Below are 18,031 nucleotides of genomic sequence, written 5' to 3'. Positions count from 1 at the left end.
ATAAGACACAAAAGAGGAAATGGGATGAGCAGTATTGCGAGACCGAGTGCGAGAGGCAATGTGATGTAGGCTGTGGAGAAGAAATTAGAAGAAGAAGAAGAATTAGGGGAGAATAGAGAGAAGAATAGGGGAAGAGAAAGAGACGAACACAAGAGGGGAGGAAGAGTTCTCAATATCAATCAATATTCATCCAAAAGGTTCTCAATAATGTTTGTTTAAGGCTTTAAATAGCCAATTTACAACCCAAAACAAATAGAAACCAACTAAAATATAGAAACCAACTAAAATAGGACTCTAACATGAAATGACTAAAATATCCCTAACTAATACTAACAATAACAAAAAGGTCCCTAAGGGCGGCCCTGCCTAGAATAAACGCGCAATGGGCGTTGATCTCCATCATTTCCCCCCTGCTGAAAAGAACTCTCCTCCGGAGAGTGAAGAGAATGGTACTGCTCCAGGATGATAGGATCTAGACGGCGAAGCTCGTCCTCTGTAAGCCAAGTAGCGTTTGAAGGAGGACGATCACGCCACTGAACAAGATAGCGTTGAAAACCACCATGGCGGGAGGAAACGATCTAATCGTCAAGTATAGCCTCGATATGATATGAAGGAAGTGGGGGCACTGGTGGAACCACTGGCACTGGTGCTGGAACACAGGAGCTGGCAGTTCGACCTGTAGAAACATCTGGAGGCATAGAAGGAGGCTCAAAGGTACCTCGATTTGGGAATAGATCTTCAATATTGAAAACAGGACTAATATTCATATCAGTAGGTAATTCAATTAAATAAGCATTCGGGCCATATTTATGAAGAATACGAAAAGGTCCTGCATGCAACTTTTTAAAAGAATGGCGAGGGTAATGTTCGGGACGAACACGAACCCTGACATAGTCGCCCTCATTAAATTCAAGGTTCCTACGATGTACATCAGCTGCTAGCTTATAATCAACATTACTAGTAGCAATCCTACGACGTATATCAGCATGAAGGTCATGGATGTGCTGGGCAAAAGAATCGGCTGACTGAGAGGGACGGGCATCAGGTGGTAAAGGTATAAGGTCAACAGGCTGGCGAGGGATGATGCCATGAACACTCTCAGGACGATCTCCAACTAAACAACGTAACAAATCACCGAAACTACAATTAACTACCTCTGTTTTACCATCAGTTTGTGGGTGAAATGCTGAGGAAAACTTCAACCGTGTGCCAAAAAGTTTCCAAAGTGTGCGTCAAAAATGGCTAACAAACTTGACATCTCGATTCGACACAATGGAAATAGGGAGCCCATGAAGTTTGACAACTTCCTTAAAAAACAGCTTAGCTACTTGCACGGCATCAGTTGTTTTGCTACACGGAATGAAGTGTGCCATTCGTGAGAAACGATCCACCACAACCATTATACAGTCATGTCCTCGAGCTGTCCGAGGTAAACCAAGGACAAAGTCCATGCTTATATCTTGCCATGGAGAGTGGGGAATAGGCAAAGGCGTATACAATCCAGTATTTTGATTCTTAGCCTTTCCTAATTGACATGTGCGACACTGTGACACGATTCGCGCTACGTCTTTCTTTAATGATGGCCAATAAAATCTATCACCGACTAACGCGATCGTCTTATCACGGCCAAAGTGTCCTGCTAGGCCTCCAGCATGCATTTCCCAAACTAAGAAATCGCGAAGGGACGTGCGGGGAATGCATAGCCTAGTATCTCGAAAGAGATAACCGTCATTTATTAAGAAATCAACATGTTCCCGACGGATACCATCATGAACATCTTGAAAGATGATGCCAAAATCAGGACACGTAGGATATTCGTCCTTCAGTCTATCAAAACCTATGACTTTGGCACTCATGGACTGTAAGACCATAACCCTTACGACTTAAGGCATTGGCTACTTTATTCTCAATTCCTGCCCGATGATTGAGTACAAAAGTATACTCTTGGAGAAATTCTATCCACTTAGCGTGACGTTGACTTAATTTCTTCTGTGAATGAAGGTATTTCAACGCTTCGTGGTCAGAATATAAGACAAATTCTGAGGTAAAAGATAATACCTCCAATAGGACAATGGCCGTATAATAGCGTATAATTCTTTATCATATGTGGAATAACGCTGTTTAGCCTCATTAAGTTTCTCGCTAAAATAGGCTGCAAGGTGTCCTTCTTGACTTAACACACCTCCTATCCCAACTCCTGACACATCACATGATACCTCAAAGACTTTAGAAAAGTCAGGATGAACTAGGACATGAGCTTCCATCATCTTCTGCTTGATAGTTTGAAAAGCTCGCGTAGCAGAAGAGGTCCAACGGAACTCACCTTTCTTCATGCAGTCCGTTATTGGAGCCATAAGGGTACTAAAACCCTTAACAAATCTGCGATAAAACGTGACCAATCCATGAAAACTTCGAACCTCCGAAAGTGTAGTAGGAACTGGCCAATCATTTCTTCATGCAGTCCGTTATTGGAGCCATAAGGGTACTAAAACCCTTAACAAATCTGCGATAAAACGTGACCAATCCATGAAAACTTCGAACCTCCGAAAGTGTAGTAGGAACTGGCCAATCATTAATTGCTCGCACTTTTTCAGGGTCTGCAGATACACCCTTTTCCGAGACGATAAAGCCTAGGAATATCACCTGGGTTTGCATAAATGAGCACTTCTTGAGATTTGCATAAAATTTAGCTTCTCGAAGAATCTCAAGAACTTGCCTAAGGTGATCCAAATGTAATCCTTTTGATCGACTAAAGATTAAAATATCGTCAAAATAGACCACCACGAATTTGCCTAAGAACGGACGTAATATCTGTGTCATTACCCTCATAAATGTGCTCGGAGCATTAGATAATCCAAAGGGCATGACTAACCATTCGAATAATCCGTCTGGTGTCTTAAAGGCGGTTTTCCATTCGTCTCCTGGACGAATTCGAATTTGATGGTAACCACTACGTAAGTCGATCTTACTGTACCAATGTGATCCAGCTAATAGATCTAACATATCCTCTAGACGGGGAATGGGAAATCTGTACTTAATTGTGATCTTATTTATAGCGCGACTATCAACGCACATTCTCCATGATCCGTCTTTCTTGGGTGTAAGTAATGCGGGTACAGCACAGGGACTAAGGCTGTCTCGTATTACACCACGCTCTAGTAACTCCTCTACTTGTCGATGTAACTCTGCCCGCTCAAGAGGATTCATGCGATAGTGTGGAAGGTTGGGCAATTGAGAACCTGGAATCAGGTCAATCGCATGCTGAACATCTCTCATGGGTGGTAATTCTGCAGGAAGCTCATCAGGAATCACATCGTTAAATTCCTGTAATAAGCGGCTGACCTCAGGTGGTAGGTCAACTGGCTGTTCTGATGAGAGCTGAAGAGCTCCTTCATCAATTAATGCCAACATATGTCCTGTCTCATGATTGGCGCCTTCAAATTCTTTACAATTCAGGATGTTGAGACCCTTTGGTTTGGTTGCCTTTGAAGAAGAATTAAGGTTGGAACCCTTAACTTTATCCGTAGGTTTTGCGGGTTTCAACTTAATTGTTTTATCACGATGTTTAAAAACATAGGTATTTTCTCGCCCATAATGAACTACGTCCATATCATAAATCCAAGGGCGGCCAAGTAAGACGTGGGCAACGTCCATGGGGAGGACATCACACCATATCTTATCTGAATAATCTCCCATTTTGATGGGGACAAGACACCTTTGCGAAACGGGTAAGGATGTCTTATCAACCCAAGCGACCTTGTACGGTTGCGGGTGTGGTTCAGGTTTGAGTTTTATTTTAGAAACACCCGCTTGAGAGACTACATTCATGGAACTCCCACTGTCGATGACGATGACGATTTTACACACTGTGCCTCCGCAGTCGAGATAAGTGTGAAAAATGTTAGTGCGCTGACAATCATCTTTTGCTGCAGGCGTAGACAAAATGCAACGCACTACACCAACACGTGTGCCATCGAAGTCATCCTCATTTGCAGAGTCGACATGATCAAGAGGCTCTACTTCTTGCTCGTCGTCTTGGTCCTCGAAGGGATCACCATGCTCCTCTTCTATAGTAAGAGTGCGATGTGGACAATGTGAGGCAATGTGACCTTTTTGGTGACAGTTACAACACTCAGGACCTTGGGGACTTGGCGGGAATTTGAAGTGACAGGACCTTGACGAGAAGTAGAATTTACCGGTCCTTTATCCCGATTATTGCTAACTGTTGGACCAAAGTTGCCGCTTCCTCTAGAAACATTGGTGGTGTTTCTTGAAGCAGCTGGACCCGACTGGAAAACTCTACCAGTCTGCTGTGATGACCACGATCTAGTCGTTTGGGTCTCTCTCATTTGGGACGTTCCACCTCTAGAGTTGGGGTACTTGAAATATTTTTCAAATGCGAGAGCCTTTTGATAGGCTTCCTCCATGGTCTCAGGAGAATGGAGTTCGACTTCTCGCTTAATCTCGGGTCGCAACCCATTTATGAACTTCTGGATAGTCATGGAAAGCTCGTCAGTTACAGCGCATCTCAGCGAAAGCTCTTCAAACTTAGACAAGTATTGAGTGACTGTAAAGTTCGACTGCCTCAAATTTAGCAATTCGTTCAACAGTTGATGTTTATAAAAAAGGGGGGCACGTACTTATCTGTTAACCTGGTTTTCATCTCATCCCAGGTAAATTTGTATGGCTGTCCGGAGCGCACTAAGTTCTTCTGAACAGTTTGCCAATGCCGTTTGGCAGATCCCACTAACTTAACCTGGCAAAACTGCACACGATGAAAATCATCCATTTTATATCACGCACAGTAGGCTTCCAAGTTTGCTAACCAATCGAGGAAAGCATTGGAATCCAACTTTCCATCAAAACTAGGAACCTCCAGTTTGACCTTTTTAATTATATCCATATGATCAGTATGGTGACGATCTGGACTTTGTCTCGGAGGTCGAGTAGCAAAACGCCCATCGAGATACCTAGCCTGGGTAGGTGACTGGACATAATTCTCTTGGTCGTCTTCCTAAAATTGTCCCTCGTTAACAAATCCCTCATGGTGGGGATGGCCAACATGGTGATTTCTCCTATCATTGCCCTGCATATGACTTTCCCTAGCAGGGGTGGGGAGAAGACCTCCAGGACCGTCAGGATGTCCACGAGCATTGCCGGATTGGCCTGCTTGGAGCCCAGGTCCATCCACGTGAGTGGTAGACCTGTCACCCAACTGCGTAAGGCGCTCTTCTAGTTGTTCTATGTGTCCTGCCATTTGTTGTATAGTTCCCCTATGAGTGTTCACGACATTTTCCAGGGCGGTGACTCTTTCTTCCATTTTGGTTTGTGAACGTGTTTGTATGCTCATGAACTATGGGTAAGGAAAGGATGGGGTTTTGGTTGATATACAACGCAAATAACTAAAAGTAATGCAACTAAACTATGCTAATGTAATGCAAGGAAACAAGTACGTGATAAAGGAAACTACTTAAGGTTGGTGTAACAATAGGGTTCGAAAATCACGGTAAAAGGGGTTTTAATGTAGAGGAAATAAGGGTTTGATGAAAACAAGGTGAATAGGGGCCCTAAGTGCAAATTTAATGACTATCTACTAATAGGAATATTAAATCTTGATTTCAGTAAAGAAGATGTGTACCTCGGAAGCCTACGAATAGCCTAAGAAGTCCTGATGATCTTCTTGACAACTCGTCTGTTGCCGATCGTCGATCGGATGACGGAAAGGTGCTGATCGGAGCGTAGAACGTGATCGACGGCTGAGATTGCTCTTGAAACTGTGCTGAATATCACTGTCTGCTGCTGAAACTAATGCGGGTGTGCTCTACTAATCAAGTACTTCAACTTTCGTGTTGAAGTCGCGGGCCAATTTCGAGCGGAAATAGCCCGAAAACAAGAGAGAGAAAATCTAACGGAGAGAGGAGAGAGAAAGTTGAGAAAGAGAGAGTAGAGAGAGGGAATTTCTCTCTTTTTTTTTTTTTTCTGATTTTGTTTGTTTTTTTTTGGGCGGGGGGGGGGGGGGGGGGGGGGTGCCTAAGGGAGAAAGAAGGGGTGAAAAGTACACCTAAGTGGAAAAGGGGAGGGGTGCCCAAGGAGAAAGGAGGGCTGCCTTTTAATGTGGTTAAGAAAAGAAAGGAAGTCACGTGTCTGTCTTTGCTTTCTTTATTTATCAGTGACTAATCATATAACCAACTTAAGTGGCGTGTGCCCAATGGAGAAAAAAAAAAAGGAGTCTGATATAAAAAACTTATTGTGCAAGTCACGTAACTTACACAGGAAGTTCTGTATATATCTGGAAAGCTAAAAACTCGTAAAAAGAATTAGAATAAGCAAGTTGCCTTTTGTAAATGAACTCTTTCTTCCTTCTCACAATCGACAGGCCGGAAAAGGTGGCGGATATTTTTCGCAAGGAAAGAAATCAAAAGATGCAGAAAACCCAAAGATTTCCGGATGAACAGGCACTCTCCGTAGAAGGTTCGTGGGCTTCAACAACTAATGATAAGGGACTAGGGATATGGGTGCTGTAACTAAATGGCTGTTAATCGGCTCTTGTAAGGTAGTTTGTGGCTTAAAGAAGGCAAGGATGAAGCTAACATGAAATGGGGTTGCAGGATTGGATTAAAGAAGAGGACTGTCGTGATGGGGAAGGTTTGTGCTAGCTGTTTATTAGGGGCTTTATGTTAGTGAAAATAAATGGTTGTAGCTGAATATAGGGACTGGTTTGGCTGTTGGGTAACAAAGAAAGGAAGAAGATGGGCTGTTCAGTGGTGGCTGATCTTCACAAGGTTATTGGGTTGAGAAAGAAAGGGGTGACTAGGGTTACGAATTTTTGTCTGTAAGGTGTTTGATGAAAAGCCTCAAAGGGTTAGGGTAATAGTTTTGAGTGGCTGATTTAGTGTAAATTTTCTGCAGGTTTGGGGCTGAGTTTAAGAGAAAAAAATACCTCGACTTTGATTGCAAGTTGCGCTTTGATCTTCGTAGTTTTGGATCTTTTGCTCTTGGATCTTTCGCTCTGATACCAAATTGATGTAGGCTGTGGAGAAGAAATTAGAAGAAGAAGAAGAATTAGGGGAGAATAGAGAGAAGAATAGGGGAAGAGAAAGAGACGAACACAAGAGGGGAGGAAGAGTTCTCAATATCAATCAATATTCATCCAAAAGGTTCTCAATAATGTTTGCTTAAGGCTTTAAATAGCCAATTTACAACCCAAAACAAATAGAAACCAACTAAAATATAGAAACCAACTAAAATAGGACTCTAACATGAAATGACTAAAATATCCCTAACTAATATTAATAATAACAAAAAGGTCCCTAAGGGCGGCCCTGCCTAGAATAAACGCGCAATGGGCGTTGATCTCCATCACAATGGGAGAGTTTGAATGTACCTTAGAAGTGGGGATCTCCGGCTGAGATGGTGATGGCTCGGGCGAGGCTAAATGAGCAGCAGATTTGGCCCGACGCTGGTACTGCTTCAATGGTGGAGGTAGAGGGGCTGTACAAGGCTCTGACGTTTGCATAACAGTAGAATAACTGTAAGGGAGGAACTGGACATCGGAGGTGTAGAAACAGGGATGGGATCAGGAAGAACCGGAAGAGGAAGAACAGGAGTATGCGAGGAATCCTCCTGAAGCGGAGAAGGGGAGAGATCCAACAAGATGGACGGACTAAAAAATGACTGAGTCTCAAAAAATGTAACATCCGCCGAGACAAAGGATCGTCGCAGGCAGAGGCTGTAGCAACGATAACCCTTCTGGGTCCGAGAGTAACCTAAAAAGATACACCGTTCGGCCCGAGGATCCAACTTATCTAATCCTGACCCAAGAACGTGGACAAAACAGACACAGCCAAAAACTTGAGGTGTAAGCCAATCGTCCTCCCAGTCGAGAGATCCTGAAAAAGACAATATAAAGGAAAAGAAGAGATAGAACATTGAAGATTCTTTGTTAATTGACTAACAGAAAGTAATCTGAAAGGTGACTTAGGGACACATAGCACAAATGATAATGTAATGTCTGGTGAAGGGGAACAACTGCCAACACCAGTGATAGGAGAGGTAGACTTGGCAAACGGGTAACCCGCGCGGGTACGGGTACAACCCGTGCGGATACGGGTACCGGCGGGTACGGGTAAGAAATACCGGTGCGGGTACGGGCAACCTTTCATGAACCCGGAACCCACGCGAGTGGGTACGGGTATACCCGCAGGTAACCTGGCAAATTTAAAGAAGAAATTATATATATATACATATATATATATATATATATATATATATATATATTTACGAAAAGAAATTATATGATGAATGGGTGTATGAACACATAAAGGTGGTACGATGGATGTACAAGCCTTGATATTTAATCCAACAGCAGCTTCTTAACAAGTCAGCTGCTGTTGGATCAAATATCAAGGATGGGATGATGAGTACATGTTTATACGCCCATTCATCATACAATTTTTCATTTACTTTAACAAGTGTTTGTTTTGGTACAACCAAAGATACCAGTCACATAGTCTGATTGCTTTGACTTGTTTTGTTGGCCCATCCACAACCTGTTTTTTACTATTTAGTGTTTAGCCCTTAAGAATAAAAGGTTGAAAACCGAATGGCGGGTAACCTGCGGGCACCAACGCCCGACCCAGACCCACCCACGGGTCACGGGTACAGGTTGGGTGCGGGTATTTTTTTTCGCGGGTAATGAAATTGGTACCCGTACCCCTGCGGGCTGGGTGTACCCGCGGGTACGGGTCCCATTTTGTCAGGTCTAAGGAGAGGTACTTCCATCAGCAAGAGTAATAGAACTTGAAACAATATGATGAAAATCATGTAAGGATGACTGGGTACCTGTCATGTGATGAGATGCTCCCGAATCAATAATCCAGGAGCTAGAACTAGAGAGGAACGAAGCAGGAGAACTACCTGGCTGAACAAAACCAGTAGCAGGAGGGCTGCTGGCAGATCTGAAACGCTGTAGCTCATTATAGTCGGCACGAGAGACGACCATCTGATCAGTCTGAGTAGCCAGTAGTGTCTGTGAGGGGCTGTCAATAGGAGTAGTCGAATCTGGGAGGGCAAGATGTGCAGTACGACCCTGACGAGGATGTGGAGTGTGACGCAGCTCAGGATGGAGATCAAAGCATGTCTCGTGATAGTGACTCTCACGCCTACAATGATTACAATAGGGCCGAGCTCGACCTCCACGGCCACCCTCTCGGCCGCCGCCACGTCCCCCTCAGCTAGTATCGCGACCACGGCCGCGACCAAAAGTGCCTCCTCCTCGGGAAGGGCGGTCAGCGGCGCCATAAGCAGCAGTAGTCGAGACATCCACGGGAGTAGGAACAGTAATGCCAAGTGCACACTGCTGAGCTCGTAAAAATACCTCCTGAAGAGTGGGTACAGTACCAGACCCAAGGATGTGCTGTCGAAGATGAGTGAACTCTGGTCCAAGACCCTCAAGGAAATGAACAATACGGAGCTGATCCCGCTGTCTGGCTGCCGTGATAAGATCAGTGGTGAGAGGCATAAGAGCATCTAGCTGCTGGCAATAGGAGACTAACTGTCTGTAGTAATCATGGACTGTAGAATCACCGCGCCGGTGACCCATCCAGCGCGAGTAAGTGTCGCAGAGACGAACGACATTCCTCTCACCAGAATATAATGCCACAGTGTGCTCCCATACCTTTCTGGCAGTAGGGAGATCCATCATGGTGCTAGCAATGAAAGGGGTCATACTCTGCCATAGAAGTGTACGAACAAGGGCATCATCTACATCCCAATCATCAAAGGTAGGGTCAGTCTTAGGAGGGGGATCATGACGAATAATAGAAATATTTCGTCGGGCCTTCAGATATGTCTCCACAGCAATCTTCCAAGTCAAATAGTTGGATCCATCAAGACGGGAAGTGGTAATCGGTGGGAATGACGCATCCACCGAAGACAAAGACGACGACGTAGCCTAATGTGGCTGAGAACTAGTAGCCATAGCTGGAGTACGAATAGTAGGGTCCTCAATACTAGGTGTATCTTCTATAAGAGACTGGGTAGAAAACTGAAGAGGACCAACAACGAGCAAGTAGAGACAATGATGAAGATTATAAGCAAGCTAATAGACCGTGGCTTCGTGAGGACAACATATGCATAAGGGAGGCATGAGACAGCCGCACGGCATAAAGACAAAGTCGAGACAACTCCGAACCACAAACATCGCAATGATGTAAGTACAAATCCAGAACAACACCATGAAGATAGTGATCAAGCCGAACAAGAAAATCTAGGGCATAGCTATGACCCAAAAGAGGAAGAAGAGATTATGATGGATTAGATTAGAGAAAGGAAGAGTGGAGAAAAGAGGGTACTGAAGCAGGAACTATAGTGATGTACTGTAGCAGTACTGTAGCGGGTACTGTAGCAAAGAGTGGAGGGGTTATGGTTAGGGTTAGGGATGGAGAAGATGGAGGTTGAGGTTGATGGAGAAGAGGGAGGTTACGGTTAGGGTTAGGGAAGAAAAAGAAAGGAAGAAAGAGAAGAAAAGAAAAGAAAAGAAAATGGCCCTAGGCATCCATGCCCTAGAGCTCTGATACCATGTTGAGAGAGGTAAAGAAAAGAGAGAAAGTAAAGATTGAGAGAAAAGATTGAGTTAGGGTTCTCCCCCTCACTCATGTAATATAAATAATAAAGAGTGAAGTACAAAGACAAGTATGCCCTTGGGCATTACAATAAAGACCTAAAGACCTGTTAACATGTCTAAAAGCAAAGAAGGAAAAAGGAAGTAGGAAGATAATAGAGAGGTTTCAAGGCAAAGAGGAGAGGGTTCAAATCTGATGAGAATTGTGGCTTTCAAATGTCAAAAGTGAGAAGATCTCAAAAGGTTTATAGTTGCGAATGGTAGGTGGGATCAGATACGAAGGATTAGTGACGAATCTTTGAGGGTCTGATCTAATGATTTTGTGTTTTTGAATGGCAAGAGGGAGCATATATGATTAATGTAGGGTTTCGAATGGTAAAACTTAAGAGGGTTGTAGATCTAAGATTTCATGGGCTAAAAGTATTCGATCAAGTATAACTAAGGGTATCTAAGGGGATTGAGGTTTCAAATTTAAGGTAAAATGTCGTAGATCTTGAGGTTGAGGACTTAGATTTAAGATTTTGGGTTGTAGATCTCGGGTTATCGTAGATTGATTGTTTTGGGTTGTAGAACTAGGGGTTGGGACCTTAGATGTTTGGTTTTAGGTGGTAGATCTAGGGGTTAGGACCATAGATCTGGATTATTGGGTTGTACATCTTAGTGTTTGGAAATTAGATCTAGGTTTTTTTAAAATTTCAGATCTAGGTATTAGGGTGTTAAATCTGTATGTGTTGGACGCAGATGTAGGTTTTCATTTTGGATCTAGGTGTTTAGGTGAGATAACTGCAAGTCATGGATATGGATCACGAATGGGTAGAAAGGTTAGTAAGAGAGGGAACCTTGTTTGGATCCTTGAAGCGTCAACAACTTGATGAACCTTGCTCTGTGATACTATTAAAAATATATATAATTTTTTTTTCTAACTACCATGAAGAGAGGAAGAGAGGAAGAGAGGAGAGCAACTTCACACTCATGAAATGGAGAAAGTGGGAAAAAGTATACCCTTACCCTATGACTTGTTTTGCATTGCATTTATAATGATAATTGGCAATTACAGAAACACCCCTATTGCATTGTACATTCATTGAAGGGCCTAAAGGTAATATTCTATCTACTTATATACATAACAATGTGTGTGTATACATGTTTACAAATGGCAATCCTTGTGACTTATATAAACTAATAATGGTATATAGAATTTGGCTATGTTTCATTATTGTGTTTGCTTTGGGATAGTTATTTTGTGCACTACTGATGACATCACAAGTGTAAACACTCAAAACCCATCTCCATGTGCTCGCTAGATCTAATCAGCAGTTGATTCTTTACTTGCAAGAGCTCTCCATCCCTCTCATACAGATAGCCGCCGTAAATTTGTATTATCAGCAGTTGAGCTAATACATTGAGAGTTTGTTCATTTCTTTATGTCAAATTTCTTCACTCTTTTTGTGGAACCACAAGTTACCACTGTCACTTGGAATTTGAAGTGGGGATAACCAAGGTTTAAAATTCTGGTAATTTCGGGATGATCCCATTTTTAAGGATCTCCCACATCTTTCTCTTCAGTCTGGCACCTCTATTGAGTAACGCCTGAGTCACTGCATCCAGAAGGGATAGGGGGTGCTTTTGATTGATCAGGAGGGATAGTGAGAGTGAGTGAAGTATACTTAACGACCCGGTAAGGGGGGCGCCAAGATTTGAAGTTTTGGGTGAATACTTCAATTAACAATCCATGAACCCGGTTCCAAGAAGCAGGCGGGAACTGGTCACAAAGATAGCTAAAGCCAGGGTTTTTAGCAAATTCGACATGAAATCTTGATTCAGGCAAATTCAGATTGCTGAAAATTTCGGCCAAATCTGAATTTTTTGCCGAAATTTTGGAATAACAGTAAATTTCGATATTGTTTTTAAAATTACATTTTCCGGAAATATCCGAAATTTTGAAATTTTGGACGAAATCTGGACCAACACCAAAATTGGTACTTTCAGTGTTGGTCCGGACCCGCGTCTGAAAATTCGGCAGTGTCGGCTGAACTTTAAAACCACGGGTTAGCTGCTCACTTTAAGACGGCATCCTTTTGTCTTCAGATTCATCACAAATATGTTCTCTTTGAGGTATTTGGCTGTCAAGCTGATTATTTCGTTGCTTTTATTCTTTCGCAGCCTAATGCTGAAACTGATGATAATATTACTCCATTGTTATCATCTGTAGCTGCTGGGTCCCTGCCATGCTTGGAGATCTTAATTCAGGTATTTTTTTGTTTGAAAATGTTTGATACTTTAGTGTAATTTCAGTTTGCTAGGTTTATACTATTATTGGACTTTACTAAAGTCGCAATTACCCTCTTCCTAAGGGAATTTCGCAGTATTGTTTGCTGGATTCTGTTTTGTTGAGATGTGTATGACTTTGGTTGTTTAGATTCTCAAGTGCTAGTCTTATGACTTTTTTTTCTGAACATGGTTCAATTATTATTTAAGAAGTTGTTATCCTTGGGAAGTTTGCCACGCTTTTTATATTTTATCTGAACCCAAAGTTTTCTGAGTGCGAATACTTTCTCGATATGCTCATTAATTATATCCGTTGCAAATGATATTCAATGCAACAAACAGTTCATTTTTAATCACATCCGGGCATTGAAAAGTCTGACATGGACCTTCCAAAACACAGGAGACGATGGTGAGTTTACATATTGTAGGCAACTAAAAAATAAATCTAACTTAGATGAACTGCTTGATATCTCCAATATCTGTTACATTTATGCTATATATATATATAATGTTTTTGCAGTATGTTCAATATCATCTCTATCTTCAGTATCATCTCCATGCTCAGAGAGTCCCATTATCCTCATCTCAGATTAATGCAGGAAGACAACCTGAGTTTTTCTGTTCTTATCAAGAATCTACTAATTTACTGATGGGGTACTGATACTTCTATGACACCATGTTGATGCCATAGCCAATCCAAACCTGATACCCTTCTCTTTTCAATTTATAACCAATATAATTGACCATTACCGATTGGGTTATACTTCTTTGAATATTTCTTTATTTGTTCTATTCTCTTTGGCAAAAAGAAATTCCACAAACCTTTTGGTGATCTCTTCATGATTGCTAAACACTTAATTTCCCCCCCCCTGACAATTGGATACTGATCCTTGGTACAATGGGTCATCATGGCTGGGTGTAAACCTATGCTTTCTCACTCTGCTTGTGTATTCTCTAACTTGCATGGCTTGATTTTTTGTTTGAACTGCATAAATCGTTGGTGTAGGATCAATTCCAATCCTGCATCAATCCTAAACCAAGTCTAATTTGTATTAGAGGACAACCCAAAATATAATAGAATATATGTTCCAACTCCCAAGATATAACCCACTACTTTCTCTATTTGGATACTTTCGGAATTACAGAATTCGTTCTAGCTTTTTACGCTTTATTAAACACAAATCCTATCTTAAGTTACCATTAAAGCCCAAAGAAATATATTTCAGGTTTTAGAACCGTTTCAAATGGAAAAGATTCTAATTTTTTCCCAATAACCACTATTAATGTTTTTCTCTGATATGGCCACCTAAACACCACCCATAAATTATATAGAACTAAATAAAATTTATCTTAAATTGATTTTTTCCCAGTAACTACTATTCATGTTTTTCCGCTTAAGATGGTTTGGACATATCCAACGTAGGCCTTTGGATGCTCCGGTGAGAAGAGGCGACTCGTGCCAAATTGATGGAGTAAAAAGAGGTATGGGGTGACCGAAAACAACTTGGGTAGAAACAGTGAGGAAAGACTTGATAGCTAGGAATATAACAGAGAACATGACCCTGGATAGGATAGAATGGAGGAAAATGATCCACGTAGAGGAACCCAACTAGAACTAGGATTAGAGCCGGGTAGATTCCTTTTGCCTTCTTCATGAATTTTTTTCTAAAGGATTCATTTAGCCGACCTCAACTAGTTTGGGACAAAGGCTTTGTTGAGTTGAGTTGAGTTGAGTAACTACTATTCATGTTTTTCTCTGATATGGTCACCAAAACCTACGTAAATATCACCCATAAATTATATAAAACTAAATAAAATTTATCTTAAATTGCAAGAAGCCAGTCTGCCACTTTAAATGATGAATGATGACCTCTAGGGTTCCCTACTGATGTTGACGTGACACCATGATGTTATAAATTTGGTTTCCTTGAGTCCCATGGGTCTTGATTGGTCCTCATCTCCAAAATTTTGTTTCCTGAATTGTGGGCCTTCTATGAACTTTGCCTTCAAAACCTATCCTAAAGAAACACTTCAGTCTTTCCTTTCCTTTTCCAATCTAACTGAAATTCAATTAATATTTTCTCTTCATATGTTTCTTTGCCATTTCTCCATTTCTTTACCTGGCCTGTTGCTGTTTTTTTCATCTCTCTATTGAGCCCAATGTGGGAAATTTTGAAAATAATTTTATCTGGCTTGCATACTTGTGTTCTTTACATAATTTGAGGTCTTCTTGCACAAAAGTTGAGACGTAAAATTTCTTTGGGTAGTACTAATTTTGTTTCACTGTTCTCTAATTGAATTTTCATTTTAATTTGATGTTGATGATATTAGCGCTAAGATTTTCAATATGATATCATTCTTATCACTGACCATCTTTACCTTCTTGTTCTGGCAACGTTCTTTTTTTTTCGGCTGCATTTTTCAATATGTGTAAATATATTTCTGTGTTGTGGTAGTGCCATTGTATCTCCTTTTTCTCTTGTTTGTGTTGTTTTTGTGGCTTGCAGCATCTATATGTGATTTCAGCACTAACTTTTCAATTTTCTTTTATATAGGCAGGTGCTAATGCGAATGTTAGTGCAGGTGGAGTAACACCTCTGCATATCGCTGCTGAGAATGGGAGCATAGAGATTATCAACTGCTTATTAAAGGCTGGAGCAGATCCCAATGCCAGTGATGAGGTGAGCAACCCCTTTGAGGCATTTATTGATTTGGTTAAGTATTTATATTTTGTTCATGGACATGATCAAGCCCTTTTTATTATGAGCTGGTAGAATATGCATGAGTTATGAACTCATTGTGAGACCAACTTTTGGTGTACTTGGATGCTTCCTCCTAGCAAGTTTTTGCACAGTTTATATGTGTATGGTGACTGTATTTGCTTTTATCTCTGGAAATTATCTTGCTTATTCAAATAGTAGGTTTCACTTTTTCACTTCACACAAAAAAAATAAGACTATAAGAATAGGTTTAGCACAAGGGGCTGGTATGCAGGGTTTTAAATTTCGACCGAAATCCGAAATTTCGGATTTCGGTGAGGACCAACACCGAAACGTTCCGAAACTGAAACCGGCGAAATTTACCAATTTTCGGAATTTCGGCGAAATTTGCTATAAACTATTAATTTTTTATTCGGTCACAGAATTTCGTACGGAATTGCCTGAAATTTCTGTAATTTCGGTCTAAATTTCATCCTTAAAAAACGGCATTTCGATTGGCAGTATGGAATTTCTCCCGAAATTTTGCGATTTCAGCTGAAATTTCGGTTTCGGATAAGTCCGAAATTTTAGCTGAAACCGAAATTTAAAACCATGTTGGTATGGCCACACTTACGATTAGGCACGTGTAGCAATACAATAAAAGCTCACTGATGATACTAATGATAGTTCTCGTTGATCTGTAGCATTTTTGAAATATGGAAGGTGTCCGCTCTGTCCTGCATATGATAAATTACAAATTGCCATTTCATATGTCAAATTTGCAAATGATTTTTTGTGAACTACTAGTTTTTATTATCAATTACCCAAGGCACATTAACCCCTATCTGAGCTGTTGGGAAATCATCCCAGGATATAATTGTGAGTTAGTAGAATAACATTACATCCAATACTAGTTTTCTATAGCTTTTTGCATTGAATTTCCAAAACTATTATAATTGGAAGCATGTGTTACCTCTTTGCAGACCTATGTTTCATTAACTGCACTGTATCAGATACTTATATTAGAAATCTTCTTTTATGAACTTGGAGCTCGGTATTGATAGTATACTTTTTATCCACATGGTTCTGCTTCTCTCATCTTTTTCTTCTTATCCACTTGCTTTTGCTTGACGGGGACCATCCTTGGCCCCGTATTTTAATTTTAAGTATCTTAAGTTATAGAATGCATGAGGCTCCCACCATTGCGAGGTCCGGGGGAGGGCTAGATGTACGCAGCCTTACCCCTGCTTTGCAGAGAGGCTTTTTCCGTGACTTGAACCCATGACCACTAGGTCAAAATGGAGCATTAAAGTACTTTTGGAGTGTCTTTTATCAAAATTACTAAATATAGTAAGCTCTAATTTAATAAATTTAGTAAATAATAATCTTTTGCTTACTAAAAGTAGTAAGTTCGCTGTTACTAAATATAGTAAGTCTTTATCAAAATCAGCCCATTTGTGTCCATGGCCCCACTCTCTCTCTCTCTCTCTCACGGTTTTTTTCTTTTCTTCCTTGCCGCAAACACCTAACCCTCTCCCAACTTCTAGCCGCCTACCCCTTCTCTTAACGCTCTTTGCCGCAAGCCTTACCCCCCCTAACTTTAGCCGCAAACCCAGTCTCCCCTACTCCTTCTCCTATCGCAATTGTCTGGCATGCAGTTAGCATTTTCTTAATGTAATTTTTGCTTGCTTTTATGGAATATTACTCATATATTGCTGCACTCTTATTATCCGAGAACCAAACTAATAGGAACAACATCTAGAACTACAGGACCTAAATCATTCTAAAACTCAATCTAGGGTATGCTTTGTTCTCTGAGACTCTGGAGTTAGCAAGCTTTGTTGTCAAAGATTCTGGAGATATATTACCATAATTCTTCAAGGTAGTTATTTTCTTGAGGTTCCATAACTGCCCTGCGCTTATACCAATTTGAGATTTCAGTTCACTGATTCTGTGTTACGAGTTCTAGTTTGTGTTGGAGTAGTGGATTACAAGTTCAAGTTCAAGTTAAAGTTAGTATACGTGTTGGAGTAGTGGATTACTAGGTTAGATTAGAAGTTCAAGTTCAATAGTATAGAGGTCCAAGTCTTATTAGAAGTAGGAGTTCATTTTATCTATAAATGTAAGGCCTCTGCGCATTTTTGAGAATATATTAGAAGATTGAAGAATTTGCTCCCTAGTTTGGACATTGACTAGCCAAGGAGAAGACCCTCTCTCTCTCTCTCTCTCACGGTTTTTTTCTTTTCTTACTTACCGCAAACTCCTTACCCTCTCCCAACTTCTAGCCGCCTACCCCTTCTTAACCCTCTTTGCCGCAAGCCCTACCCCTCCTAACTTTAGCCGCAAACCCAGTCTCCCCTACCCCTTCTCCTATCACAATTGTCTGGCATGCAGTTAGCATTTTCTTAATGTAATTTTTGCTTGCTTTTATGGAATATTACTC

At 41.2% G+C, this 18,031-nt stretch overlaps 1 protein-coding gene across 2 annotated transcripts in view; it reads left to right on the top strand.

Moving 5' to 3' along the window:
* TPR10 (ankyrin repeat family protein) overlaps window positions 1–18,031 on the top strand; it is a 55,149-nt gene that overhangs the window by 28,522 nt on the left and 8,596 nt on the right. Inside the window, exons 6-7 of one of the 2 annotated variants that reach the window (XM_077391265.1) lie at window positions 12,834–12,871; window positions 15,473–15,570. In XM_077391265.1, coding sequence (XP_077247380.1) covers window positions 12,834–12,871; window positions 15,473–15,570 — 136 coding nt within the window. Of the gene's footprint in view, window positions 1–12,784; window positions 12,872–15,444; window positions 15,571–18,031 lie in introns of both variants that reach the window. The other variant, XM_077391264.1, reaches the window with a different exon arrangement.

Source organism: Tasmannia lanceolata, unplaced genomic scaffold, assembly GCF_043159265.1.
Source record: "Tasmannia lanceolata isolate RefF3 unplaced genomic scaffold, GAP_Taslan_0.1 ptg000012l, whole genome shotgun sequence".
Taxonomy (NCBI): domain Eukaryota; kingdom Viridiplantae; phylum Streptophyta; class Magnoliopsida; order Canellales; family Winteraceae; genus Tasmannia; species Tasmannia lanceolata.
The sequence above is the reverse complement of the archived record's forward strand: the minus strand, read 5'-3'. Positions and strand labels throughout refer to the sequence as shown.